The sequence below is a fragment of the Diplotaxodon limnothrissa genome, linkage group LG7 (assembly GCF_057381915.1).
Source record: "Diplotaxodon limnothrissa isolate DT_005_m linkage group LG7, D_limnothrissa_male_GT1.1, whole genome shotgun sequence".
NCBI lineage: Eukaryota > Metazoa > Chordata > Actinopteri > Cichliformes > Cichlidae > Diplotaxodon > Diplotaxodon limnothrissa.
In genome coordinates this window covers 31231184-31258984 of record NC_140602.1, presented here as the reverse complement: position 1 = coordinate 31258984, position 27801 = coordinate 31231184, and the positions used below count along the sequence as shown (strand labels likewise).

Genomic DNA, 27801 nt, shown 5'->3' with positions numbered 1-27801 from the left:
CGGATTTCCTTGGTAAAAGAAGAAGAGAAGTAGGAAGACTTCCCTGTGGCCAATAATTCATTCCTCTTTGGAAACAGTTAAAGGAAAGCACCGTCTCCTGCCTCGACATGTCTACAGCGTACAAAAACAGGTGAGAGGCATTCAAATCTCTGCCCTCGTGAGGGATATAGGGCGCGCGCACATACTGAAGCTGTTTATTTCAGCAGCTAGCCTCCAAAGCGTAGAATTAGCATTAGCAGCCCCGCTGACCAGACACGAGCCCAGTTACAGCCGCTGGAACACGCGCATTGTGAACGCTAATATGGGTTTTTCAGCTAAAAAAAAGAGTCACCGTTAGTATCGCAGATGGAAAGCGCGCAGGGTGCTTTGTAAACTCAAGTATTCAGGTATTATGCTACCTCCGTGTTAGCACATCAGGTGACACAACTTCCTCCACTCCCAAAAGGCTAACAATTAGCCACTGTCCGGCTAACGGTATGTGCTGACTTTGTTTGTGTCACCGAAAGATTGACAATAAATCAGCTGTTCACACATAAACACTAGACCTGAACGGAAATTCAAACACATGTGCTTACTACAAACGAACCCGGCCCTCTGACCTGATAACTGCTCGACAAAAAGACCTTAGTAATGCCTTTTTATGGGGTTTTTTTCTCTTTTGCTTTTTCTTTATTGAGCAAATCTTTTTCGTTAACAGTACATATTTTACAGAAGCTGACAATATTACCATGTCTTTGCTGTCAATGTAATAATCAAATCTCAGAGTAAATAGAGCCAAGTAAAGACTCGAAAACGATGTAAACATAAGCTGAAAATTTGACAGACTGTTACACAAATGGCAGATTCTTATAATAGGAAAAGCAGGGTGTTTTCTGTTTAAAGTTTCCTTTAGATTTCAGGGAAAAGGGCCAATGGGGCGAATGTAGTAGGAAAAATAGTTACTGAGAAAACCCCCAAATTTGTTAGAAGAAAATAGCAAATTTTGGAGGGACAAATGGGAACATTACAAGGAAATAATAGGAAGAATAATAGGTCTACAAGGAAGAAATGTTTAATTTCTGAGGGAACAATAGCAAATTTCTGTGAAAATGTTGAGGAAATAAAACAAAATTAATAAGGAAATAACAGTCAAATTCTTGAGGTGGAACATTTTTGAGGGAAAAGTGACACATTTGTGGGGGCGGCATCAGTTTTGTTTAAATAAAAGGCACATTTCTGAGTCAAAAATACACCCAAGTGAGAAGAAAATGGAAGATTTAAGGGAAATAATCAACTTAGAGAGGAAAAATGGCAAACGTATGGAGAGAAAAAAACCCAGATCTGTGTGAGGGAGGAACAGAGGCAAATTTGTGTGGACGAAATGGGCAATTATACAAGACCTGGTAATATAATGAGAATAAATGGAAAGTGTACGAAATTACATTTATTTACATCTGATGAACAGATATGTTTTCTGTGCTTTAAAATGGCTCAAATATTTACATCTTAATTCTGGGTTTAATTTTTCCTGTGGGAGATCGGCTCAAACCTCTTTGGGGAACGGCCGTCATGGCATCGCTCACTATTAACACTAGGGCTGCACGATTTTGCATAAAATGAGAATCACGATTCTCTCACGATTCTCTTTTCCAGTATAAATATTTATTGCACTTATTAGCTGCACATCAACTTCGTAACAGTTGAGACTGAACATAAAAACAATAAACATAAAAACAACACATGTCTCACGTTTTGTTGTTGCCGCAAAATGTTGTACTGCTTGAAATTCCGTCTCCACTGTTGCTCGACACTGCGTGTATAGAGCAGGTAGTGCAACAATAGAAAAACAGTTGCGGGACGGCACTGTGTAGCGTTTGTCTAGGGTGTTGATCATTTTCCTAAATCCCTCGTTTTGCACAGTGTTGATGGGAGCCATATCTTTGGTCAGGTGATAAGTGATAGCCTCCGTAATTTCTTTGTGCCTGCGGGAGTTCGGCGCTGTATAAGGTTCCCGTTATTGATGTTTGGGTGGTTGACCGGGACGGATTTTCTCCTGTCACTTTCTCGTCATCCCTGACGTGCTCTCCGTTGTTTTTTCCCTGCTAATTTTAGCATCACACGGCACAGCTTCTGTATCACGTGGTATAAGGCTCCGCCCTTGTCATTTGTTGAGCAGGAAGAGTGAGCGCTTGTTTTCATGCAGATTACGTCCCGGATCAAAATGCGGTACAATCGTCGTCGTCTTTTTTTTTTTCTCTCTCTCTTTTTTTTTTTTTTAAATCGTTGTCATTTGGAAATGAGATCGCACATAAGTATGAATCGAGATCGCGATTTTCTAACGATTAATCGTGCAGCCCTAATTAAGACTTTTCAGTCGGGATTGAAAAGTGTTAATAGTGAGCGATGCCATTTCCCCATCTTCATATTTGACTCAGAGACAAGAGGCTGTCATCAATCTTCTTCTAAAATTCACTCTCTCCTGTTGTCTCTCTAACTCTGGTGAGTTAACATTTGGGTCAGAAATGAAACTGGCTCTAATCTCGCCTCCTTTTTTTCAGGATACAAGAGTTCAAAGTTGCCTTGGCTGAAGAAAAAATCAACTTGAAGACACTGAGGGAGCTGTGCTTTAATGGTAACTGGATTTTTTGAAGGGGTGGGACTGGTAATGTAATAGTACAATATTCTGTTAAGCTTTACTGACGGAACCTTTCTTTATTTAATGCAGGAATCCCTTTTGAAGGAGGCATACGAGCGCTGTGCTGGAAGGTGAGTCGCCCTGCCTCATGGGACCATTTTAGCTTTAGCTGGTTGTAATTGTATAAACTGGCGTCTCACTTTACAGACAAAAACATACCAGCAGACTCAAAGGTGTACTTTGAGGAAATGCCTCCAATACTTTATTACCTCATACTGTGAAAAGATGTGCTGCCCTTTTACGGCTGAACACTTTACAGTTTACTGGGCTGTTGGTGTCTAAGACAACTAACAATATCAGGGAACTGATTTTCTCTCCGTGAAATATCCAAACTCCAGGAAACACGGAAAAAATGCTGTCTAAGAGTTTCACTAATAGCTGCTGATCTGTTGTCTGCACTTTCTTTTTAATACTACAGCTTGTGTCTACATCCCTGCTGACACATGACACTTCCAACACTCCCACCACATGAGACCAAACTACAGACTGTATATAAAAGCTGGACATAGCTTCAGTGATGTCACCCAGTGGTTTTGGAGTGTGCAAGGAGCTTTGATCTGTTTGTAGGAGTGAAACAGCTTTAATTATGTTTTTAACACAGAGCGTCGTTCTTCTTGTGTTTTGTTTACCTCCTTCTCAGATCCTTCTTAATTACCTACCTGTTGATCAGACCCAGTGGGAGTCTTTCCTGAAAAAGCAAAGGTAAGTGGATCAGTTTAAAGCCCGATCAAAGAGCTGGTGCTTTGATTTTATTTAGGAGAACCCTTGTTTTGTGTCAGCTGCTCTGAGTCTGACTCACAAAACCTGATGCTGCTTATTATGATGCATTATGGTTGAAGTCGCAGCTCTGTTGTGGTTTCCTCTGTTTCACATGAGAGCACTGAGACCCAGTTTGGTCTTAACCACTCTTTCCTTCTACTGGGGAAATCAGTGAAATCTAAGAGTGTTGAAAAAGGACATTTTTAGTAAATGAATATGCAGCCTAAAGAAGATTGTCTTTTCCACCTCTGATTATTTAGATTTAGCAGTAAGTCTGCTCTGTGAGCTTCCCGATGTTCCATGTGCATAGATGGAAAGCTGGAGGCTTCTCGATTCTTATTCACTTTAAATGTGCCGAACTCACGAGTGGCCACACTACACTGTGGTTCTTTTGCTTTGTTTTGTGAATGCTGCTTAATTTGAAAAGATGAGTCAACCTAATTTTAAATGCTGCGGCTCAGTTGAGTAGTTCTTAAACTTTTTGCTTCACTTCAGTAGCTGGAAAAGGACACACAAGTTTTATCAGTCATCAGCAATCCAAATACAAGGACCCAAAGTAATCTTAAAACTTTTGGCCAGAGGGGCCGATGGCGCGATATGGCAGCCTCGCTTCTGTCAGTCTGCCCCAGGGCAGCTGTGGCTACAACTGTAGCTGCCTCCACCAGTGTGTGAATGTGAGAGTGAATGAATAGTGGCATTGTAAAGCGCTTTGGGTGCCTTGAAAAGTGCTATATAAATCCAATCCATTATTATTATTATTATTTAAAAAAAGGTGACACATACACAGGGGGAAAAGCAAGCAAACTCAGAAGGGAAACGCTGACAAATTTACAAGAGGAAAAACTGTAGAGTCATTTTTCTTTTAGAGTTTAAACTATTTAATCAGTCAAACTTGTCAAAGAATAGAAAATCTAAAAAGAAACTTTATTTAACTTCAAAAACAGGACGTGAATCCTTCCATGTGATTCACTAATATATGAGAATCTGATGTGACTAATCAAATTCAGTGATTATTAATCAATTAATGTATTCTTTCCTTTTCTTCCATGGGTCTCACAGAGAGGTGTACTCCCAGTTCCTGAAGGAGATGATCATCCAGCCCGGCATTGCCAACGCCAACCTGGGCCTTTCCAGAGAAGACGTGACGATGGAGGATCACGTGAGTCATCCTCTGTCGTTCTCTCTTCGCTGCAGTGACGAGCTGAAAGAAATAATGAAACCAAATTGTGCTATGAGTGATAAATCGAAATGAAAATTAGCATCACCTCCCAACAGTTATACAAGTGTCAGATTGAGATAAACAGTGTGGATTCTCCTGCTGAGTGCCATTAAACTGTGTCAGGTGAATATAATTACAGAGTCTAAAGTCGTAAAACACTCACTGCTGCCGTTTTCAACTCGAGCACTCAGCAAGCAGGAGTTTGGTCTGATTCTGTTACAGATCTTTAGCTGAGGTCTGCATAATAAAGATTTTACTGGACTCGCAACATTAAATTTTATGGCTTGGCTTCATAAGGTTGTGCTTGAGTGAACCTTTAAACGTGTGAGTACTGAATAATACCTTTCACTTTGTGACTGCTGCCCACACTGGGCACAGACTGTGTGCAGTAATTTATATTTGCACGATGGCACACAGTGTAGCATAAACTAGAGCTGTTACAGAGGCTTTTTAAACAACCAAATCCATCACAATGAGTGCCTACCATGAATTAATTTGGGGGCGACTGTGGCTCAGGGGGTTGGGAATCGCATCTGTAACCGGAAGGTCGCTGGTTCGATCCCTGGGCTCTCTGTCCTGGTCGTTGTGTCCTTGGGCAAGACGCTTTACCCTACCGCCTACTGGTGATGGCCAGAGGGGCCGATGGCGCGACATGGCAGCCTGGCTTCTGTCAGTCCGTCCCAGGGCAGCTGTGGCTACAACTGTAGCTGCCTCCACCAGTGTGTGAATGTGAGAGTGAATGAATAGTCGTATTGTAAAGCACTTTGGCTGCCTTGAAAAGCGCTATGCAAATCCAATCCATTATTATTATTATTATCATTATTTATCACTCATATGCACATGGCTGTGCTTCATCTGTTTGACTCTAAAAACGTGGGAGTCAGAGTCTGAAGTGATAAGAAGCCAAGTTATCTCCATGCACACAGTGCACACACGCAGCAGCGTGATTCTGAAACTGTCGGATTTATATTTTGAAGTCACTTTAAAGTCAAATTTGCTCTGCAGTCAGATAAACGCTGAAGAGATGTACAGCACGTCCTTACAGATCACAGAAATATAGATCACCTTCTCCTGTGGCTCTTTGTCATGAGCCACTTGTCTTGACGAGTTTGATTGAATAGTTTTTATCTGATCTGATTCTTTTCAGCCTCTGAATCCAAACCCTGACAGCAGGTGGAACACCTACTTTAAAGATAATGAAATTCTGCTGCAGATCGACAAAGACGTGAGGTAAACACCTTTACCAGCTGTTCTGTTACTTCTGTTAAATAACAGTAATGTGAATGTGAGTGTTCACCTGCAGGCGGCTGTACCCGGACATGGCGTTCTTCCAGCGCCCCACAGAGTACCCCTGTCAGCTGATCCTGGACCCTCAGAACGACTACGAGACACTGCGTCGCCGAGTGGAGCAGACGACGCTGAAGGCACAAACGGTGAACTGCAACCGCAGCGGGGTCACCAATGTAAGCCTACATCCAGGGCATGAATGCGATTGTGGGGTCCAGCTCAGTTTTGCCGATTCAGGCCCATCTGTCGAATTTTGACTTTTCTGCCCCGCTTACAGTACAAACAGGTTAGTTCAGGTACAGTGACGCGCTGAAACAAAACCATCATCCTGGTATTAACAGCAGGAAGGGTTGAAGTTACTCACACGGCCTACATCAAAGCTGACACCGGTACAGCTGAGAAAAGAAAACAGTTAATGACTAAGAATTCATCTCATTAGAAATGTAATAGGAATGTATAACTTATGATGGAATGATGATGGCCATCGTCAGCTATTTACATTCGTTTGTTGTACATGACTTTTCTGTAAACATTTATCCACCTATAAATCACAGACCTGAATTACTGCTTAATTACTGCAACATTACATAAAGTTTTTAAAACTACACGTTTACACAGTCACTTAAAGAGGAAATGGTGCAGCATTTTTTTACAGGTCAGGCATTTTAACCCTCAGGTTAATATCTGTAAAAGGGGTTTTAATTAACAATACTTTACCTCAAAGGAATGATCGTGGTTCTTTGGATAATATCTAGACAGATTCCTCTCTCTGCCGTGACCGTCTTTCAACCTCAGTTAATGGTGAAAAATGTAGATCATGTCCTGTACCAGGCAGGAAATAAAAACTTGGCAGTTGTTAAAACTTAAACCCCCTGATGACTGCTAAAACGTGCACATAATGTGTAAACGTTAAGTTTGAGTTATGTGCAGAAAAAGTGTGTGTTCACAAAGCAGCCTTGGTCACACAGTTTGTGTGTACAAAGAAACAGTAGTTTTATTCAGAGGGCAGCAAGATTATTTATGTAGTGGAGAAACCCTGCTCATGTGGATATGACTAATCAGCATGAGCACCATGTCTCCATTTGTTTCACATCTATTTGATATTTGGTAACATTTACAGACATAACTGGCATAAATCAGGTGTTTCCTTCGCCAGTAAACGATAATAACATGGGCACATGTCTAATTGTCATTAATAGCATGTGTTCTGTGATAATAAGAATATTTTATGTGTTTGGCATATTTGCATTACAGTTTTGTCTGTTAGCATAAAAAATGCAAAAAAAACCCCAAAAATTAGAAGCGGCGTTAATCCTTGCTTCCATGTGATTGGCTGATTAGATATTACTGTTGCTATGCAGTTGTACAGGTGTGCCTAACAAAGTGGCCATTGAGTGTATGTTACTTAAAATCTGTTTCGGATCAGCTGTGTCTTGTTTTCTCAGGTGAGTTCACCTGGAAAGGCGCTGAACCTGTATCCATCTAACGAGTACGAGGTGCTGCCCAATGGCAGTGAAGCCCACTGGGAGGTGGTAGAGCGGATCCTCTTCATTTATGCCAAACTGAACCCTGGCATCGCCTACGTCCAGGGCATGAATGAGATTGTGGGGCCAATTTACTACACGTTTGCCACAGATCCCAACAGCGAGTGGAAAGGTTTGTAATGTTTAAAAGGGGAAAAAAGCTTACATAAACTCTGTTTTCCTTTTGGTGATTTTTTTTTTTTGTTTGTTTGTTTTTTTACTGCGGCATCTCACAGAGCACGCTGAGGCAGACACCTTCTTCTGTTTCACCAATCTGATGTCGGAGAACAGAGATAACTTCATCAAGAGCCTGGACGACTCTCAGTGTGGCATTACCTACAAGATGGAGAGTGTGTACTCCATGCTCAAAGACAAAGACATGGAGCTATATCTTAAGCTGGTAAGGTTCACCTTTAACACATTTCTTGTTCCTTCCACTAAACACAGACGCAAACAAGTATTTTCTTCAATAACTCAATTACCAAATTGACTTGAATATGCTTTGTAACCAGGGTTTTAATAGTTTTGCAATTTTCATTAGTTTTTATTTTTATTTAGTTTTGACTTCAGATTTTCAATTTTATATCAGTTTTAATTAGTTTTTACTAATTGTTTGCTAGTTTAGTTTTTATTTTTTTGAAAATCCTTAGTTTCAGTTTAGTTTTGATTAGTTTCAGTTATAGTTTTAGTTGTTTGCAATAATTACGTGCAACAAAATCCCAGTTTCATCATATCAGTCATGCTCTTCTGCTTATCCTTGGGTATGTTGCTATTCCAGCTACCATACCCTGCACCCTGGACAGGTCGCCTGTCTGTCGCAGGGCTAACACGCAGAGACAGACAACTCACATTCCCACCTATGGGTTCTTTAAATAAATAAATAAATAAATTAGGGCAGATGAACAACCATTGATACCAGGCAACTATAAAATGTATATCTTGGCCCCACTGAGACTATTAACTCTTGCAGCACCGGGTATTCGTAATTTTGGTTCAAGTGAATTGATAAACTTTTTGAAGGCAGTTGACTCACACAGTTATGTAGACATCCCCGTCCTGTTGTCTCGGGATGCATCACGCTGCCTTGCCTGGGGTTAGCTTCTGTTTTCTGGGGATGAGGGTTGAGTGTGCTCCCTTACCTTCTCAAGGTAAGCTAGGTTAGCCTTCTTGTGTGAGCTTTTCAAGTGCACTTTAAGGTTTGTGGGATTTTTTTTTCCCTTTAGAAATGTCCCTCATAATTTGTGTCTTTCCACTACAAGTCACTTTATCCAAAACACAGTCATATTCAAAGTAATCCCAAATTGGACTCGGGCGCTTTCTCCCGACTTTTCCTGACATGATTCTGCGCGAGGACGGAGCAACACAGACGACTCAACTAACATACTGCCACCTGCAGGCATAATGAGACAGCAAGACAAAAATCTGGAAACTCAACTTCATTTTCACTCTTGACTATTGTATGACACGCACACATCAATGAAAACTAAACACATTTTTGCTATAAATTCAGTTAATTTTAGTTAGTTTTGTGAACACTCATTACAGTTTTAGTTAGTTTTCCTTTTTTTGTTTTTATTTCTGTTAATGAAAATGTTTTTTCACTTCTAGTTTTCGTTATTTCGTTAGTTTTCGTTAACGATGATAACCTTGTTTGTAACAGAGCTGCTTCCAGTCAGCCCTTTTCCAGTTTCTCTTATTGATAAGATACTTTAAAAAAGTAGAAAAGATCTCTCCTGTCCTTCCTCTTGTAGGATTTAAATAATTTTTGTCGGACAGTCAGCACTTTTCATGATGTTTCTTTTCAAGATAATCGCCTGTAACTGCTGTGATTCTTGGCTGTTTGACAGACTTTCTTCTCACTCATCAGGAATTTATTTCCTACAAAGCAGCAAAACAGAAACTCCCACAGGTTAAACTGGGCTGACCAGATACGTTTAAAGCCTACTGACTCTGAATTACTAAACATGAGCTCTCACAATCAAAGCAACTTGTAATTTTCATGTTAGATTGTATGTAAAAGATGATGATTTTTTTTTATTATTATTATTATTCATTTATTTTTTGGTAAGAATCAACCTCTGGGAATAAATATCAAAGCCAGTGCTGCAGCACCACAAGCTAATTTCTCTCGTGGTCTCTTGATGCTGGCTCTAAAAGCGAGTTAGTCCCCATACAGGGAGTGCAGAATTATTAGGCAAATGAGTATTTTGTCCACATCATCCTCTTCATGCATGTTGTCTTACTCCAAGCTGTATAGGATCGAAAGCCTACTACCAATTAAGCATATTAGGTGATGTGCATGTCTGTAATGAGAAGGGGTGTGGTCTAATGACATCAACACCCTATATCAGGTGTGCATAATTATTAGGCAACGTCCTTTCCTTTGGCAAAATGGGTCAAAAGAAGGACTTGACAGGCTCAGAAAAGTCAAAAATAGTGAGATATCTTGAAGAGGGATGCAGCAGTCTCAAAATTGCAAAGCTTCTGAAGCGTGATCATCGAACAATCAAGCGTTTCATTCAAAATAGTCAACAGGGTCACAAGAAGCGTGTGGAAAAACCAAGGCGCAAAATAACTGCCCATGAACTGAGAAAAGTCAAGCGTGCAGCTGCCAAGATGCCACTTGCCACCAGTTTGGCCATATTTCAGAGCTGCAACATCACTGGAGTGCCCAAAAGCACAAGGTGTGCAATACTCAGAGACATGGCCAAGGTAAGAAAGGCTGAAAGACGACCACCACTGAACAAGACACACAAGCTGAAACGTCAAGACTGGGCCAAGAAATATCTCAAGACTGGTTTTTCTAAGGTTTTATGGACTGATGAAATGAGAGTGAGTCTTGATGGGCCAGATGGATGGGCCCGTGGCTGGATTGGTAAAGGGCAGAGAGCTCCAGTCTGACTCAGACGCCAGCAAGGTGGAGGTGGAGTACTGGTTTGGGCTGGTATCATCAAAGATGAGCTTGTGGGGCCTTTTCGGGTTGAGGATGGAGTCAAGCTCAACTCCCAGTCCTACTGCCAGTTTCTGGAAGACACCTTCTTCAAGCAGTGGTACAGGAAGAAGTCTGCATCCTTCAAGAAAAACATGATTTTCATGCAGGACAATGCTCCATCACACGCGTCCAAGTACTCCACAGCGTGGCTGGCAAGAAAGGGTATAAAAGAAGAAAAACTAATGACATGGCCACCTTGTTCACCTGATCTGAACCCCATTGAGAACCTGTGGTCCATCATCAAATGTGAGATTTACAAGGAGGGAAAACAGTACACCTCTCTGAACAGTGTCTGGGAGGCTGTGGTTGCTGCTGCACGCAATGTTGATGGTGAACAGATCAAAACACTGACAGAATCCATGGATGGCAGGCTTTTGAGTGTCCTTGCAAAGAAAGGTGGCTATATTGGTCGCTGATTTGTTTTTGTTTTGTTTTTGAATGTCAGAAATGTATATTTGTGAATGTGGAGATGTTATATTGGTGTCACTGGTAAAAATAAAAATTGAAATGGGTACCGTATTTTCACGACCATAAGGCGCACTGTGCTAAAAGGCGCAGTCTCAGTTATGTGTGCCCTTACTGTATTTAACACACACATAAGGCGCACTGGACCATAGGGCGCATACAAGTACCGTATGCGTATTTAAAAATAAAGCGGGAGCAAACCTGAATTCGGTACCTTACTCACATTTCTATTGCCGGTAATCGTCATCATCAACAACACACAAGCATACAAGTGTGCGTATTTAAAAATAAAGCAGGAGCAAAACAAAGTTTGGTACTCACATTTTTATCATCAATCAAACCCATCGAAGTCCTCATCCTCTGTGTCTGAATTGAACAGCTGCGCTAAATCTCCATCAAACATGCCAGGTTCACTGTCTTCACTGTCAGAGTCACTTTCCGTGCCGTGCGGCTCCTCTGAAACGATGCCGGCTTTTGCGAAAGCTCGAACAACAGTGCCAGCAGACATGTTAGCCCAAGCATCTACAATCCATTGGCAAATTGTGGCGTAACTCGCCCGGCGCTGCCTTCCACTCTTAGTGAAACTGCGTGGAAAAAACCACCTGGTCTCCTTACATACACCTCCCTCAGCCACTCTTTCATCATTTCCTCATCCATCCAGCCCTTTTCATTTGCCTTAATGATGATTTCTGCTGGAAACTTCTCTTTAGGCAAAGTCTTTCGCTTAAAAATCACCATAGGCGGCAGTTTCTGTCCATTAGCATGGCAGCCAAGCACAACAGTAAAAGAAGACTTTTCATACCCCGTTGTGCGTATCGCTACCGTGCTGGTCCCCTTCTTCTCCACAGTGTGACTCACCAGGATGTCAAAAGTGAGCGGGACCTCGTCCATGTTTGTGATGTGGCTGGGCTGGATGTTTTTGTCGCCGATGTGTTTGCTGCAGTAGGAGCGGAAGATGGCCAGCTTTTCCTTATAATCCACTGGAAGTTGCTGCGCTACCGTAGTCCTGGTCCGGATGGAAAAATGGCACCGTTTCATAAAACGAAAGCACCAAGACGGACCTCCTTGGAAATGTTCAATGTTCATCTCTTCAGCTAGTGAAACTGCTTTTAGCCGAATGGTGACCGTCGAAACGCTTCTCCCGCTCGCTCTTTGCTCGATGATCCACCGCTCGAGTCTTTCCTACAACTCGGGCCACCTCGCCTTATGTCCGCGGAAACTCAGCTGCGTTTTCTTGACCTGTCGGAGCTTGTTTTCCAGCTTCCTCCATTTGCGAACCATCGATTCGTTAATCTTAAATTCTCTCGCGGCTGCTCGATTTCCATGTTCCTCCGCGTAGCTGATGGCCTTCAGTTTAAACTGTGCTTCGTAAGCGTGTCTCTTTGCCATTTTCAGGGTTGTTAAAACAACGATGTCCTGCATAATGCACATACCTGTTCTTTTATACAGGTATGTGCGATTGTCCCGGTATATACGATCAACGCCCACACTTCACCCTTTAACGTTCTCATGGTGTTCTCTACTACGTCCTCCTTACAACACATAGGGCGCACCGCGCTATAGGGCGCGCCGCACTTTTTGAAGAAAATCTAAGACTTTTAAGTGCGCCTTATGGTCGTGAAAATACGGTATATATTTTTTTGTTAAGTTGCCTAATAATTATGCACAGTAATAGTCACCTGCACACACAGATATTCCCCTAAAATAGCTAAAACTAAAAACAAACTAAAAACTACTTCCACAAACATTCAGCTTTGATATTACTGAGTTTTTTGGGTTCATTGAGAACATGGTTGTTGTTCAATAATAAAATTATTCCTCAAAAATACAACTTGCCTAATAATTCTGCACTCCCTGTAGACTCCCGGGTTTAAATGTCCAACTTTTCAGCAAAAATAAACACCTTTACAGCTTCTAGAATGTGACTGACAGGTGGATGGTGACACATTCATCTGTAGCTGCTAGCTGTCTATTAGGTTTCACCTCAGCTAACTGGAGTCTCAGAACTGGACCTCTGGACTGTATGGTGTTTGCATCTTCTGGGCCAATTTGCTGAGGATAGGCCTAGCAGACAGGTAAAAACTGCAGTCAAGACTGAAACTGTAGACCTGAGCGAAATCCAAATGGATACTAATAAACCTTCCAACTCCAAATAGATCTGGTGACAATGGCTGCCTGGGTGTGAGCCCACTGGGAAGTATTCTGAGTTACTTTCAACAACCCAAACTAAGCAGTTTCTGGGCAATACACCTAGTGCTCCCAAAGCAGCACCCATAGGGCATACTTCTAATTCACTGTCAAAATATTAAATTTTTTTCTTGATCAGCTGCAGGTGCAAGGAAAAAATAAACAGCCCTTGGAATTACCAAGATATCTACCGGTACTTTGATTATTCATAAATTCATAATTAGTCATAATTATAAACAAACACAAAATCAAAACAAACCAGTACTGCTGTGTTTTCTTTCATTTATGGAACAGCTTCATGTTCTCCCTGCAATAAAAATTTAAAGTAAAATGCAGATTAAATTCTTGTTTAAAAATTGTTGCATTGACTTCCTGTGTGTCTTCCCCCCACAGGAAGAGCAGAACATCAAACCACAATATTTCACCTTCCGCTGGCTCACCCTGTTGTTATCTCAGGAGTTCCTCCTGCCAGATGTCATCCGCATCTGGGACACACTTTTTTCTGACCAGGACAGATTCCATTTCCTCATCCTGGTCTGCTGCGCCATGCTCATGTGAGTCTTTCAGACTGGATTGAATTTATTTCAGTTATTTTTATATGTCATCAATTGGACATGATTCTCCTGAGATTTTTAGAGCCAAATACAATAACTTTAGTTTACTTTAAATGTATAAATACAAACATGCAAGCAATCCAGGTCTTTGTCTTTAAGACATGACTCTAGTTTTATTAATTGATCTGTCATCTTCATAATTATAATTGGGTATCATCTGCATACAATAGAAACTGTGTTATTTTCTAATAGATTACCTGAAGAACGCGCACAGAGCATGAAATGTTAATTATTCAGGTGTAAAAGACTATGGGCAGACTAGGCTTTCAAAGTCCGAGTCAGGGTGCTATTTAGCATTACAGTGTTCTTTGCGAAGAGGAAAAATGACTCGGCAGTCTTTGCAGAAGTACTTGAGTTTTGTGTGAATTTAGAAGTAGGCATTAGTTGTCTTGCTTCATAGATGGATATAAGTGGGTGTCATCTGCATAGAAGTGTATGCACTTTCTTTTTTTTGTTTTTTAAATAACATTTCCTAAGGGAAGCATTCACACTGTGTCAACTCCTCCTTCTCACAGACTTATCCGGGATAACTTATTGGCTGGTGATTTCACAGTGAACATGAGATTACTGCAGGTACAACTCTAAAGCACACAGTGTTCATGTTCAGACATGCAGCTGATGCTACAGGGATTAATTGGGCTGGATATGTCTTTCAGGATTACCCCATCTCAGACGTCCACACCATCCTGACCAAAGCCAAAGACCTGCAGGATACATCCTAACCTGGTCCTCGTCCTCCCGCCTTCTCTGGTCACGTGTGGTAGGTGGGAGTCTAAAACAAAAAGGAGAAAAAAAAAAAAAAACAACAAAAAAACATTTGTCATGTCAAATGTGTTGTGGATGGACCTGACCAATGAAGAGTCTGCACGGATGTTGGGGACAGCGTGCAAAACTTGGGAGGACATGCTGAAACTTCCTCGAAATGAGTGGAGGATGGAGGGGTGCCTTGTGTCATAATGCATTATGGGAAAAGGCTCCCTTGGTACGTGCCTGTCCTGCTTTCTCAGCCATCTCTCCCGTGGAGACAAATGAAGGTCTGTAGGGAGGCGGGGCCACAGTAATCCTACACTACCAATCGTAACCACATGTTCAACGAAGGAGCCAAGAATTCAAAGGAAACTCCCACTGCGATCACGTATGTAGTCCGATTGAGTTTAACTGTGTTGAGCAGTATGTGCATGTTTGTTCTTCTAAAAAAAAAAGTTAATTTTCAATGATTTTTGCTGATGTAAGAAACATGTATGCCTTACCTTTTGAAGGATGTGAAATGGGAGATGGCATTTCTGTGTATATATTCACTCTGACATCAGAAACATGAAGCGATAGTTTCCGCCTGTTATCATCTCAGCAATGCTTTCTAACCTTTTGGAGAATCACAGCAGAAGGAAACTGCTGTTGAAAGAATGGTGTTGTTTTTTCATACTGAACACTATTTTCACAGCAGTTTTATTTTTTTCTTCCTCTAGCCCAAAGAAGCAAGTCTCACAACTACGTTGGGACCAATGTGCACTTAATTTTAATAGTAATGAAATATTAACAGTATGGTTTAGTGAAGTTCTTAATTTTTGATCAGCAATCAGTCCAGCTTCTGGAAATTGCCAATGTCATCGACCAATCGGAGGAAATGTGTGAGGAGCTAAAATAGCTTGTTTGAGACAGAAGGATTAACTGAGCCCAGTGTAAGATAAAGAAGGATTATTCTTATCTATGAATCATGCACAGTTGCTCAAGTAACTTAAAATGAAAAGAGGGTGTTTTTTTTGTTTGTTTGATGTTTTTGGATAGTGAGGAATTATCTTTACATAGCAATGCATCAACCACACAGCTGCCTTTTAGGCAAACTTTCTAAAAGTTGGCATGAAACACTTCTTTTCTCCTCTTCTTTACAGAGTGCAGTTGTTCAGTCAGAAAGGAGGCTTGGCTGTTTATAACAAAATAATAGCCTTGCTAAATTTAAGTTAATCACTTTTGGTTTAGACTGATGATGTTCAGTGTGAAAACGGCATCCTGGCTCATTGCACTTTTCTCTTCTGATGTGCACGTCTGTGTCCAGCCTTGAGCTTGTAACACGTCAGTGAGGAGAATCAATGCAGAATCAGAAAAGAAGCGAACTGTTGAAGCTTATTGAGTGATGACGCTCATATGAAGGCACTCTGTGTGGATATTTGATCTGAACACGAATGAAAAGAGGTCATTCTAACTCTAAGAATTTGTAATGTGGCCCTACATGCACAGGCCCAGGGCCATTAAAGTGCAGTGTTTATCGTCTTTACAAACACTTCTCAGAAGTTGGTTTGGGCATTAAATAATCTAAGCTTTCCCTGTCTGCTTTTTATTTTCTGCTTCTAAAAATTAAACCTAATCTTCCACACTATAGAAACATTACTTTTCTTCATTTACTTTTACCTACAGTCTGTAACAGTGCTGAACTTTGAGGAAGTGTTAAGTTGCTCTTTCACTTAAACTGAAAAGATTATTCTTGCTCAACTTATCATAATGAATCAAAGTGGACCTGTTCTTCTTTTCCTGTTTCCTGTCTCATAGTTCCTGCTCCAGTGGTGGATGTTCATATTAAACACGGCCAAAGTTAACAAATAACAAGGTCAGTGTACAGTTAGTCCCTCTGACACCAAAGCTCAGGCTGCAAAATGCTCCAAACACTCATTTTTTTCCTTTCTACTTTTGGACTTGCATGAAGTCACAGAGAAGGGACGTCCCTAATACAGTCATGTTAAGCACAGACGACCCACACACTTCAGTTGACAAGGGGCAGTCAGTCAGAATAAAGTTGGCTTAAAGGGGGAGGAGCTAAAATGGCTAGCTTGAGATCTAAAGGTCTGCCCCAAGGCTCCGTGTAAAATAAAGAAGTATTATTTTGAACTGTGAATTATGCAAAGCTCCTCTTGTAGAGTTCAGGAAAAAACTGGAGCTGGAAATTAGAACAATGCATCCACTTAAATCTAAAACCAGTAAAATCTCAGAACCTGAGAAATGGCTGTTTTGTTTTAGTTTTAGTGACCGCTTTTAACTGTCAGACTTAATATAACACTAACTGTTAATCTAACAATAGCTTCATATGTAGGGAAAAATTTATGAATTACACATAAACTGCTTTAACACTTTGAGACGATAAAGTCAACATTTGTGAGAAAAAGGTGATGAGGTGAATCCAGATAAAGTTTTTCCTGATGGGGGAAAAACACAAATCTTCTTGCAAAATTATGACTTTAAAATGTCATTTTGGCTTCTTTTTTTTTCTTTTTTAAAGAACAAAAAAAAAAAAAAAACTTTAATGCTTAACTTTTTTCTTTAAATATCACTCTTCTTTAAACCTGCAATGGCCCATACATTCTGCTGTAAAAGTGATCGTAAGGTGTTTTCCCACCAACGCTGTTTAGTCTGTTTAAATCGAGGATGTGTGAACATGGTGATCACAGCAAATCAACCACACCGAGACCCTTTGGAGGTGGTCACGCTGCGGTTCGTTTATGGTGGCTAAACCAACTACTAGATATACGCTACAAGTCTGAGCTAAAAAACTTAAAAGAGTAATATAAGGTTGGAGTCACAGTACAGACACATCTGGTCGCTGAGTGGACCGAACAGTTCACTTGTTTTCATCTCTGTGTGAAAACAGACCAAAACACAGGGAAAATCTACAAGTTTACAAACTCATCACTTATTTAGACCAGATTAAACGAACAATAGGTGTGAAATCCCCCTAAACTAACAATAGAAATCAATATTTAGTCAAGCTGGAGATGGTACGTCGCACTTTAAATGAAATGACAGATCTCCCAAAATCTGTATTTTCAGATTGTCTCAAATAATCTGAGCTGTTTTTGTGTTTTTATTAAGGAAAACTGGAATCATTTTTTTCTGTACAATAATTTCAGTTTATTTAATGAAGCTGTGAAAAATATTAGGCTGGAAAAACACATTTGAGCTCTGTTTTAAAAACTGCAACCAGATCAGTATTAGACCCACTACAGGTTTCATAATGTGAAGCCACAATCAGATCTTTAGTCAGCAAGATTTTTTTTTTTCTAATCTTTCCTGACAATAAACTGCAGAAAACTTCAAAAAGTGCAGTTTGGGTAAAACTTTCAAGGCTCATATCACCATGTGAGATATATGGCTGCTTAAAACAAGTGATAACATATGACCGGCCTCCTTTCTACCTGCACTTTGATACCAGGGTTGTCCTCCAGCTGTGACTCCTGCTGTTTAAATGGGTTTTTCAACCACAAAAATATTTAGATCTCAGAAATTCTGGAAAGATTAAATAAATAAAAAAGCACCAAATTTCATCCCAGTTGCTGAGGTTCCATGTCCTGTTAGTGTACAAACAGCCATGGTGCTAAGATAAAATTATAAGTAGCTTCAATAAATGCACTGGCGTTATTGTACAAACAAAAATGAGCTGATTCTGAGGAGGTCCGCTGGGAACCTTTCTCATATTTTGCTGATTTTACATCAAATCTTCCGCACTTCTTGTTGTACTTTCTAACCTCTTACTGTCCATTGAGTAGTTAAGGGTTCAGTCAGATCTTCCTTTTCTGTTTTATGTTATAACAGACGAACGTTGAGGCCAAAGTTGCTTTGAGAGTTGAATTGAGAGGCCCACGTGCTGTTTAAGCATGTTTGTTAACATGCTTAAAATGCAACATCACTGTGACTGATACGAGGTTAAAGATCAGTAATCACGTTAAAAATCTGAGATTAGTTTTTCCCCCAAATAATCACAATTATGATTTTTACCATAAGTAGCCCTGCCACAGCTACACAGGTTGTTCACATTTCTGCTGACACTGTTAAATCGATCTTTCATGTTTCTGACTCCGCAAGGAACAAACGCACAACTACACTAATCTTTGTTTCCTGACAACCTGCAGCTGAAGTAAAATCTGCAGTTTTTGGGTTTTTTTGCATCTCAAGAAAAAGCCGGCATGAAAATGAAAGTATTGAAGTGTATTTTAGTCTCATTAAACCACTTCTGAACATCTGGAATATTCTGTTCAGTGTGAAAGAGCAAGTTTACGAAGACCAAAATTATTCTGTATTTTTACCATGTTGGGATTTTTACTTTTTTTATTTTGAGGGACTGTTACTAGTTAGATTCCCATGCTCCTCTTTTAATGTGTATTTATTTTTTATTTTGTGTGTGTGTGTGTGTGTGTGTGTGTGGGGAAGGGGGTGATGTTCTCTATACTCAGTCTTATATCAGTTATATGCATGGAATGGATTTTGTAAGATGATTTTTGTAAAACGTCTCCAGTGTTAAGACTTGTAAATATGTTTTTACATGTTTGCAGACGTGCATTAAAATATTAAAATGAACAATGGGATAAATCGCATGCCTCTTTCTTTCTGGTTTCAGAATAAGTCGGATTCTGTAAAATTCTGTCTATGAGGACCCTACTTCTCCTGTGGCCTCTGTAAATACTTTCATGATGAGTTTATGATCTCAGCTGCTAGTTTCAAGTCTTTGGTCAAATAATTGTTTTATTTACAATCATGATCTCATTTACAGTAAAAGTAATGTATGCCTTAGATTGGGCCTACCCTGAGATTAAGTCATGTTTTACAGCAGACAGTTTCACACATCATTACTGATAAACCACATGTTTTTCTTATCACAGATCGAAACAAGCACCAGCCTCCAGCACTGAAGTATAAAAGCTGCAGTTGCTCTAATGTTATCTTGAGGCTGGTTCTCACTCCTTCAAACTGTACTTAAGCTTAAAGTTAGTATATTAGGGGAATGAGCTGGAGTGCCTGAATTGGACCTAAAGACCATGTTTGTTTTGTTGATGCCTTTTGAAGAATTAACAGAATTATCTAACATGGTGTGACAGCCACAACAAACACTGAAGCTCTAAAATGAGTTCTGAAATCAGTGGGTGGTATCACAGTAGCTATGTACGTACACACACACACACACACACTTACTTGCAGGGTAAGAGTAAAACAAAAAGACTTAATTAATCAGACATCCTCAACCCACATTACTGTTTTGTTTTTGTTTTTTACTGCACAGAAAGTGTAGACAATTCATCAATAAATTTATTTATTTATTTATTTTTTTTTTGCATAATTTAATTAGTTTTACTCAAGCGTTGTGGGCATTTGTGTATCGTATGGTCCTAAATAACAGGAAACACATTACTCTTCAGGTAAGGTGACAACAGCGCATTGCTTTTACTACGGGTGGTTTATTACATGCATAAATAACTTTGAAACAACTCCGATACAGAAAGGGCCTGCTGCTGCTCTCCCATACTGAACACCAGCGGGTGCTGTTCCATCCTCCCACCGCAGGGGGCAATAATGAGCTCAGTTCGCTGATGAAAATGCTGCTTATGGATAAATAAGCTTCACACAAAGTTCACATTTCTTCACTATTAGATGTGTTTAAAGTAGGGGTTTTTTTTTTCAGTTGAGCAAAAGAGGGACACTAAGAAAGAAGAGTAAGATGTTTTTGCATACACGCACCGGTTTCCCTCCCCTGCTCCGTAAAAAACGTTAAGCTAACGGACACTTCTCACTTCTCCCATCGTTTCTTCGGAACCCTGGAGACTGAAGGTAACTTGGCTAGTTTTAGCGGCTTTAAAAGCAAAAACTAACGCTTAAAATTAATGACTGCCTATTTTAGTGAACACAGAACCGCACACACTGCATGTTTGATGAGAATTCACTATGTTAAACTGATTTTTATTTATGAAGTCCTGATTGCTTTTTCTATTTTGGCTTGTGGTGAATGCAACCTTAGTCATGTGAAAACTGCTTTAGGAGCACCCCACTCAGCATATTAATATAGGTATAAACAGATTAGAAAACCCTGCAGAGGATAAACAAATGTTAGCTGACATGAAGTTACCGCTTTTGTTTACAAATATTCACTTAATCTAATTTCTTTGGCCTCAGGAGGTGTGGCGTTACCCGCACCTGTGTTCTTACCTGATCACAGGAGGCTGCCCTGTTCAAAAATCACCTAAACTCTTGTAGAGGTTCACTTAAACCTGCTGCTGCCGAAAGGGTTAATTTAAAAACAGTTGCATCACCAAAACTGATTCAGAATAATTTACCTTAAAAAAACTCAAATTAGTGGTAAAAAAAAAAAAAAAAAAAAGTTTTAAAACAAATTTAAAACGGCAGACTTTCAAAAGAAGGATAACTTGAGCTTCAAGATTGATAATAGTTATAGTACCAGATTAATTTCATGTGTCTGATGGCTCTGATTTATTTGCCGCATTTTATTAAAATCACTGTTAGTGCACGGTTAACAGGTGGGTGTTTTGGTGCTTCACACTGTTCACGTGATAGAACAGTTAGATTTTATGTAACACAATCAAAATAATGAGAACCAAAGCTTATGTTAGAATCATGTGACGGTTATTCACTGTGTTTTATTTTCAGTGAATTCAGAAAATATTGCTGACATGGATGTGTGTGAAAACCTGGGAAAATCTTAGTTAGACTGACTTTATATTAAGTAAGTGTGTCCTGGTTTCAGGACGGTTGTTCCAAAGTCCAGGTTTTTTTCTTCCTGGTTAGTAGAGCCATGCCTCGAGGTTTAGAAAGCTTTGGTTAAAAAGCAACTCTGTGAGTTAGTTCTTCTGAATTATGAAAAAAGGACTGCAGCAGTTCTGCTCAGTGCGGAGCAGTAAGTGTGTGTTTTATAGTTGGCAGTGTGAAATGGGCTTTCTTTGTAGGAACAATATCTGCCACAAAATAATAATAAGTAAAATTTAAAGTGCTCATTTACTGCTTAATATAACTCATAAAGGTCACAACATGTTTGTGTTTACTCTAAAATCTGTTTATTCTGTGTCGCCACAGACAAAGCTGATTTGTTTTACACATGCACATTTACTCTTAGCGTTTTAGTCCTGCTTTCCAAGGATGTGTACAATGGCAGTCAAAACTTTCACCCATTCACATGTTGGTATTGTCTGTGTCAAGACTGCTGATGAACCTGTACCGATAACAACATAAAGTGTGGCTTAAATTCAAGCTTTTCTTATAAATTTTTGCTTTACAGAAAAACACACACATAGTTTCAGAGAAGTGCACCCTGGCAGATGATGCAGAATGATGTCACAGAACTCAGACCAGGATATGATGACTGTTACCTTCCTTCACAGGCGTGTAGGATGCAGTACTGCAGTACTCGTGGGGGGGTCAGGGGCTGGGACTTCCGGGAGGTGCTGTTTTCGGGCTATGCCCCAGATGGAGGGATGTTCATGCCGGAGAGTTTGCCTCTGCTGAGCCCCGACACCCTGAGGAGCTGGAAGGGGCTGTCCTACACCAAAGTAGTGATGGAGGTTGCTTCACTGTTCATCCCTCCTCAGCTGATCCCCAGAGACCACCTGGAAGGTGAGCTGGGGGGAAAAATTCACCGTTGCATGCAGGTAGAACTGATCAGATAATCAGTGAGTCCTGTTTCCCGTGTTTCTCTCTCCCAGTTCTCGTGGGTGAAGCCCTGTCTGGCTTCTCTGTGCCGGAGGTAGTTCGAATTGCCCGGCTGAAGGGGGGTCTGTCTGTCCTGGAGCTCTTCCATGGAGACACCCTGGCCTTTAAGGACCTGGCTATGACCTGCACTGTACGCTTCCTAAACTACTTCCTGCAAAAAGAGAACCGCAGGGCGACTGTTCTCGTAGGTGAGAGGGAAACATGTTTTTATTATGGGTTAAAACCAGAGAACTAGATGCAGGTGAAAAACTGGCATAAATGTCATCCTCAGGTACGTCTGGGGACACCGGCGGCTCGGCCATCCAGAGCGCCAAAGGTCTCCCTGGGCTGGACATGGTGGTGGTTTACCCCCGTGGACGCATCACTCCAGTGCAAGAGAAGCACATGATCTCTTGCTTGAAGGATAACGTCCATGTTTTTGCAGGTACACGCAGAGAAGCTCAAACAGCCACGTTTTTTATGGTTATAAAGTTTCTCTGAATCAATCTCACTCCGTCTGTAGCCGACGGCAGCTCTGATGACATAGACCAGCCACTGCGCCGCCTGTTTGCCGACCAGGAGCTTGTTAAGTCTCACGGCCTTATGAGCCTCAACTCAGTGAACTGGTCCAGGGTCATGATCCAGCTCGCCCACTTCGTCTACGCCTACTTGGAGCTCAGTGGGGTGAAGCAGGACGATGTGGGCGCAGCGCTGCCGGAGCTAGAGGTGGTGGTTCCCACGGGAGGGGCAGGAAACATCGCAGGTGGGTTGATAATGTAAGATTTCTCATCCATGTGAGAAATCTTGGTCAGACTGATCTGAGAGCCAAAGTAAAATCACCAGCATTACTTTTTTAAAAACCATTTTTATTTAAAAAGGGAGATTTCAGTTACTCAGTTTTATTTATTATTTTGTCAAAAATAACATCCGCTTATCTGGGTCCTGGCTGCAGGTCAGTGTCCTCAGCATCCAGGAAACATCAAGAATTTTCCAAATATGACACAAATAATGTTTTTCTTTATCGTTACAATCCATCCCGAGCTCTTCCCAGTCGCACGTTCCCACAACGCCACATCTAGAAGGTGTTCAGGAGGCATCCTGGTCGGATGCTGCACCACCTTCACTGACTCTTTTGATGTGGAGGAGCATCGACTCCTCTCTAAGCTCCTTGTCCTGTTTCTTAAAGTGTGAAGTTTTTCCACAGTTCGATTTCATACCCATGAAATGAGGTAAATTGATGCAAATTTACCTGATGATGCAGAAAGAAATGGATTTATCTGCAGATACTATATCACAGACCGTGGATTCTCCTAACGCTACCATCAGTCAGAAAAGGAGGAGGAGCTTAGTGATGTTTGAGCTTGAACTTCATGGATCAACTTTTCTATCAAAACAGAAGCTCAGCTCTCTTCAATGCAGCAGACCTTTGCAATGTCCTGATCACTGCAGACACTCTGTTTGGTCCTGGGGAAAGTTTATCCTACGTCCTAAGTAGACTAAGTATGATCCAAAGACGTCTATGAAGAAAAGACCAAGCGAGCACATCACTTTGCTTTGTACAGAATTACTGGGACCTGAGGTCAAGCGCGCAGGTGCACACCCAGTGGATGGGCCACATAGATCTGCAAGGTCCCATGGAAAAATTTGAAATAGTCACCAAAAAATCTTTCTCTCTTATTTTGAAACTGATGGTTTCCATTAGTCAGTATGTTTCCTGTCTGCAGCACATATATTTTGTTGAGTGTTAAGAAGAAAAGTGTCACCACAGCTGCCAGTAAGACTCTGAAAAGTCTTTTTCTAACACTAACCAAGTAGTTCTGTGATTTTGCTCAGTTCTCTCCAGACCCTTCTTTTCTTTCTCTTTCTTTTTCTGTATTAAAGTTAAATCATATACTCTTAGAATCTATGAACAGCTGTAATAATCTTGTCGTTTTGGTCCTCTTTTTTTCTGTGTGTCTGTCTCTCTGTCCTTACACTAGTGCCTCCTTATAAAAGCTGTTCCTGTCTCTTTTCTTTTTGGTCAGCCGGCCTCATCGTAAAGCAGATGGGACTCCCCTTGAAACTGGTTGCCATGGTGAATTCCAATGACATCGTGCACAGGATGGTAACCAGCGGTGACTTTTCCATGGCGGCTAATGTCACACAGACGTTGGCCCCGGCTATAGACATCCAGGTAGAGACACTACACCTGCTCATGTGTGCAGAGTGTATCTATTTCCTCCAGTCCTCAGACAGCCTGATGGCTTAAGCATTTTATTACAGTGCAGTTCCTCTGATGTTCACTTGAAGCTCTGACAGTCAGTTAAAATGTCCAACTTTACAGCAGATTTCCTCCTTTATATCAGCTGCACAGGGGTAAATCTCACCTGGTCTCACCTGTTTAAATTGTATAAATGCTTAAAGTTTCCATTATTAGAGGCGTGGCCTCTTTGACTGACAGGTGGGTGGTAACACAGGTGACATGTCTCTGGTTTATTTGTCTCCTGCAGGACCCATACAACATGGAGCGAGTGTTCTGGCTGCTGCTGGGCAGAGACGGTGCCAAAGTGAAGACGATGATGGAGGGGTTTCAGCGCTCGCGCCGACACTTGCTGCCTGAAAACCACCGCAGACTGGTACCCGCCACCTAGCTGGTTCACGCCAGTGCTTCTCCTCTGAGCTTCTAATCTGATTTTTTCCTTTTTAGCTGTCACAGGTTCTGTCGACGGGGACAGTGACGGACGAGGGGATCCTGGAGACCATGAAGAGCTGCTGGGAGGAGAACCAGTATGTGCTGTGTCCTCACACAGCTGTGGCAGTTTGGCATCACTACCACTGTCCTCACAGTGCCCAGCTCAACAGGTCAGACATGCCAAGTTTAAATATTCAGTCATATCACCTGTGCTCCCGCTGTTCTTGAGGCTCTCCTCTGCAGATATTTTATTCTGTGACAGATAATAATCAGCTGATAGTTCACTGAGTTGCTCTAATAAAGTTAGTTAGCAGTAGTAATAACCTGCTGGGAGGCATGTGACATCTGCGTGTTAAGTCCACTTTTCTCTCGTTACAGATGTTACATTGCAACTGCTTCTCCGGCCAAGTTTCAGGCAGCAGTGGAGAAGGCAGCTTTGACCTTTGACCTTCCAGAGGCGGTGCTGGCTTTGGAAAAGCTGCCGACCCGTTATCAGGAGCTGGAGCGGTGCCAGAACTGGTGCGAAGACTGGGAGGACAGACTGAGAGAGACAATCCAGTCTGTGAGCGTGGCGAGGAAGAATGGCATGACTTACTACACCTGAGTGGACATTAAACAGTTTTCAGGTCAGGTGACTGTGGCAGCACGTCGCTGATCTCTGAACCTGCTTATCAGGATTTAGTGAATGATATTGATGGCAAAGGAATCACGTGAGCCCTCAGGTGGACTTTGGTCTGTGGTGTCATATGACTTTTGTGTTTTCACACCTGAAACGAAGCCGTCTCTCCACAGCTTCAAACTGTATGTGACAAATAAAATGAAGCTAAATTCTATGACTTTAACCGTCTCAGCTGCTGTTTTTATCACTGTAGTCATGCAGTCATGGAAACACTAAAAGGATGTTTGAGGCCTTTATGTATTTTTAAGTTATGAGTTGGTCAACAGATAAAAACAGTCTAGCTTTCATGACAGCTCACCCTGAAATGTCAAATCCACATATTTTTGTACAAATACATTTTTGGCATGTCATTCTTCATCATATTTTGGCACCTACATATCAGGATCAAGTACTTTTTGTACTTTTGGGGCCTGGAATAATTTTACAACTTTTGTTTTTGTGTGTCATGTTGAAGAGGAATCAGCTGACGAAACCTTTAAACACAGCCACTGGTAAAACACTGCCCTCTGCTGGGGAATGTATCAATTAAAATTTCCAGATGGCAATTACAAACACTACTTTAAATGTGAAAGTTTTCCAGATTTGAGGGAGGTTAAAAGAACACACACACACCAACAGATAAATATTCCTGTCACTATCACTTTTGTCAAAAATTATGGTAAGATTGCACATTTATTTTGATAAAATATACTCATTTTGGCTCCTTAAAGCTGCCCTGTGACCAAATGACTGAAAAAACATGTGGTTTAAAGTAAATACTAATATATGAATACAGAAAGGAAGGTGGAGGAACCTAAATAAATGTAGACATACATAAATATCCAAATATATTTATAAAAATGAGAAATATAGATTTATAAATTTCATTAATGAAATATAAAGATTTAGAAATAAATATAAAAATACAGGAATACATATGTGCAAAAATATAAATAAATTAGTTAATTAAACTGCTTACTGGATGTGGCTATAGATATACTTTATATTAGATAAATATCAGTGTAGTACAGCAAATTTTAAAATACAGATACAGGAATAAATACTTGCATCATGCCATAATAAATGAAGAAATAAATATTTAAAAATAAATCTTCATAAATAATCAACACAAAAAATACAGAATTAAACAAATTATTGTTAAAATATATTTAAAACAGATAACAATCAGTGTATACATACTGAAATAAATCAATCTAAACTATTAATTATGAAAATACAGAAATATATGAAATACAGACACATGAGTATAAAATTACATAAAGAATTTTTTTAAAGCTTACTCATCAAACATCAAAACTAACATTCATTCGTATTCTGGGGCCTGAATCTCCTCCATACCTGCTTCATGCCCTGAGGGGCGGGGCTATGGCTCCCCACACTCCCTAGCAGATCGTTACATGGAGAAACCTCTTGAATACAAGCGTGCTGATCCACACAGGTGTGCACACAGGTGTACACACGGGTGTTCACAGACACAAACTACACCTTTCTTGGCTGCTACCTCAAAGCACATTGTGCGCTCTCGATCTTGCGTACTGCACAATAACATGTAATATTTAGTATCTACCGTTAGCTAGTTTATTGTGATGATGTTGTATTTATTATGTTGCTCTTTCTTGTTTGTTTTCTCTTCTGTTTTCTCTTATCTCCATACAGGTGATCCAGGTGTTTTGTTTGTTTTTTTTTTCTTCCCCCCTTCCTCACCATCTCTTCTCCCCTCTATTTTTCTTTCTCTCCCTCTCTTTCTTTCATTCTTTCTCCCTGTCCTATCCCCCAGTCATGTCTGTAACAACCGAAAATCAAATTAAATAAATATAGAATTATAATAAAGGTCAGTCAAACTGACCAATATGGCAAGGCCATGATGAATTGTTGCCTTCAGGCAACAATTCTGATGTCTAAAGATCCAAAGGAGACAGGCAAAAAGTTTTGATTTATTTAAATATTTATTCATTTTTGTGTGATATTGTACCCTTTTTGTATTTTATTTTATTCATTTGTTTTTAACAATCTTAATTCTTCTCGTATTACCGTGGTTATGTCTCGTTGTCGCGCCACAGAACTGCTGACCTTGATGTCCAAATAATACACATAATTTTAATTTCTTCATAAGTAAAAAAACAAATAAAGGGAATGTGGGAGGGGAAAATGGAAGAAAATATTAACTGGGCTGTCTTTACTCAAGTAAAAATGTCGAACTTGTTCCGTGAACGCCTCTCTGTCACGCTCTGAACTCTCCGAGGTTTCCTCAAAGTAACACGAGCTTTGACAGCTCGA

At 40.6% G+C, this 27801-nt stretch overlaps 2 protein-coding genes across 3 annotated transcripts; both read left to right on the top strand.

Moving 5' to 3' along the window:
• The first annotated feature begins 38 nt into the window (after window positions 1-38).
• Window positions 39-16923, top strand: tbc1d13 (TBC1 domain family, member 13). Its single transcript, XM_085357903.1, has 12 exons — window positions 39-130; window positions 2538-2611; window positions 2705-2745; window positions 3315-3376; window positions 4493-4592; window positions 5800-5882; window positions 5956-6115; window positions 7385-7595; window positions 7699-7862; window positions 13500-13660; window positions 14236-14293; window positions 14377-16923. The coding sequence occupies exons 1-12, from the start codon at window positions 108-110 to the stop codon at window positions 14440-14442; spliced, it is 1203 nt and encodes a 400-aa protein (XP_085214029.1). The 5' UTR covers window positions 39-107; the 3' UTR covers window positions 14443-16923.
• Window positions 16924-20113: 3190 nt separating this feature from the next.
• Window positions 20114-25664, top strand: thnsl2 (threonine synthase-like 2). Of its 2 annotated transcripts, none has more exons than XM_085357902.1 (9): window positions 20114-20305; window positions 21868-22099; window positions 22189-22383; window positions 22467-22619; window positions 22698-22937; window positions 24199-24347; window positions 24664-24789; window positions 24861-25015; window positions 25224-25664. In XM_085357902.1, the coding sequence occupies exons 2-9, from the start codon at window positions 21877-21879 to the stop codon at window positions 25447-25449; spliced, it is 1467 nt and encodes a 488-aa protein (XP_085214028.1). In that variant the 5' UTR covers window positions 20114-20305; window positions 21868-21876; the 3' UTR covers window positions 25450-25664. The 2 variants fall into 2 exon arrangements, with proteins under 2 accessions (XP_085214028.1, XP_085214027.1); XM_085357901.1 differs by lacking the exon at window positions 20114-20305 and adding an exon at window positions 21288-21386.
• The last annotated feature ends 2137 nt before the right edge of the window (window positions 25665-27801 follow it).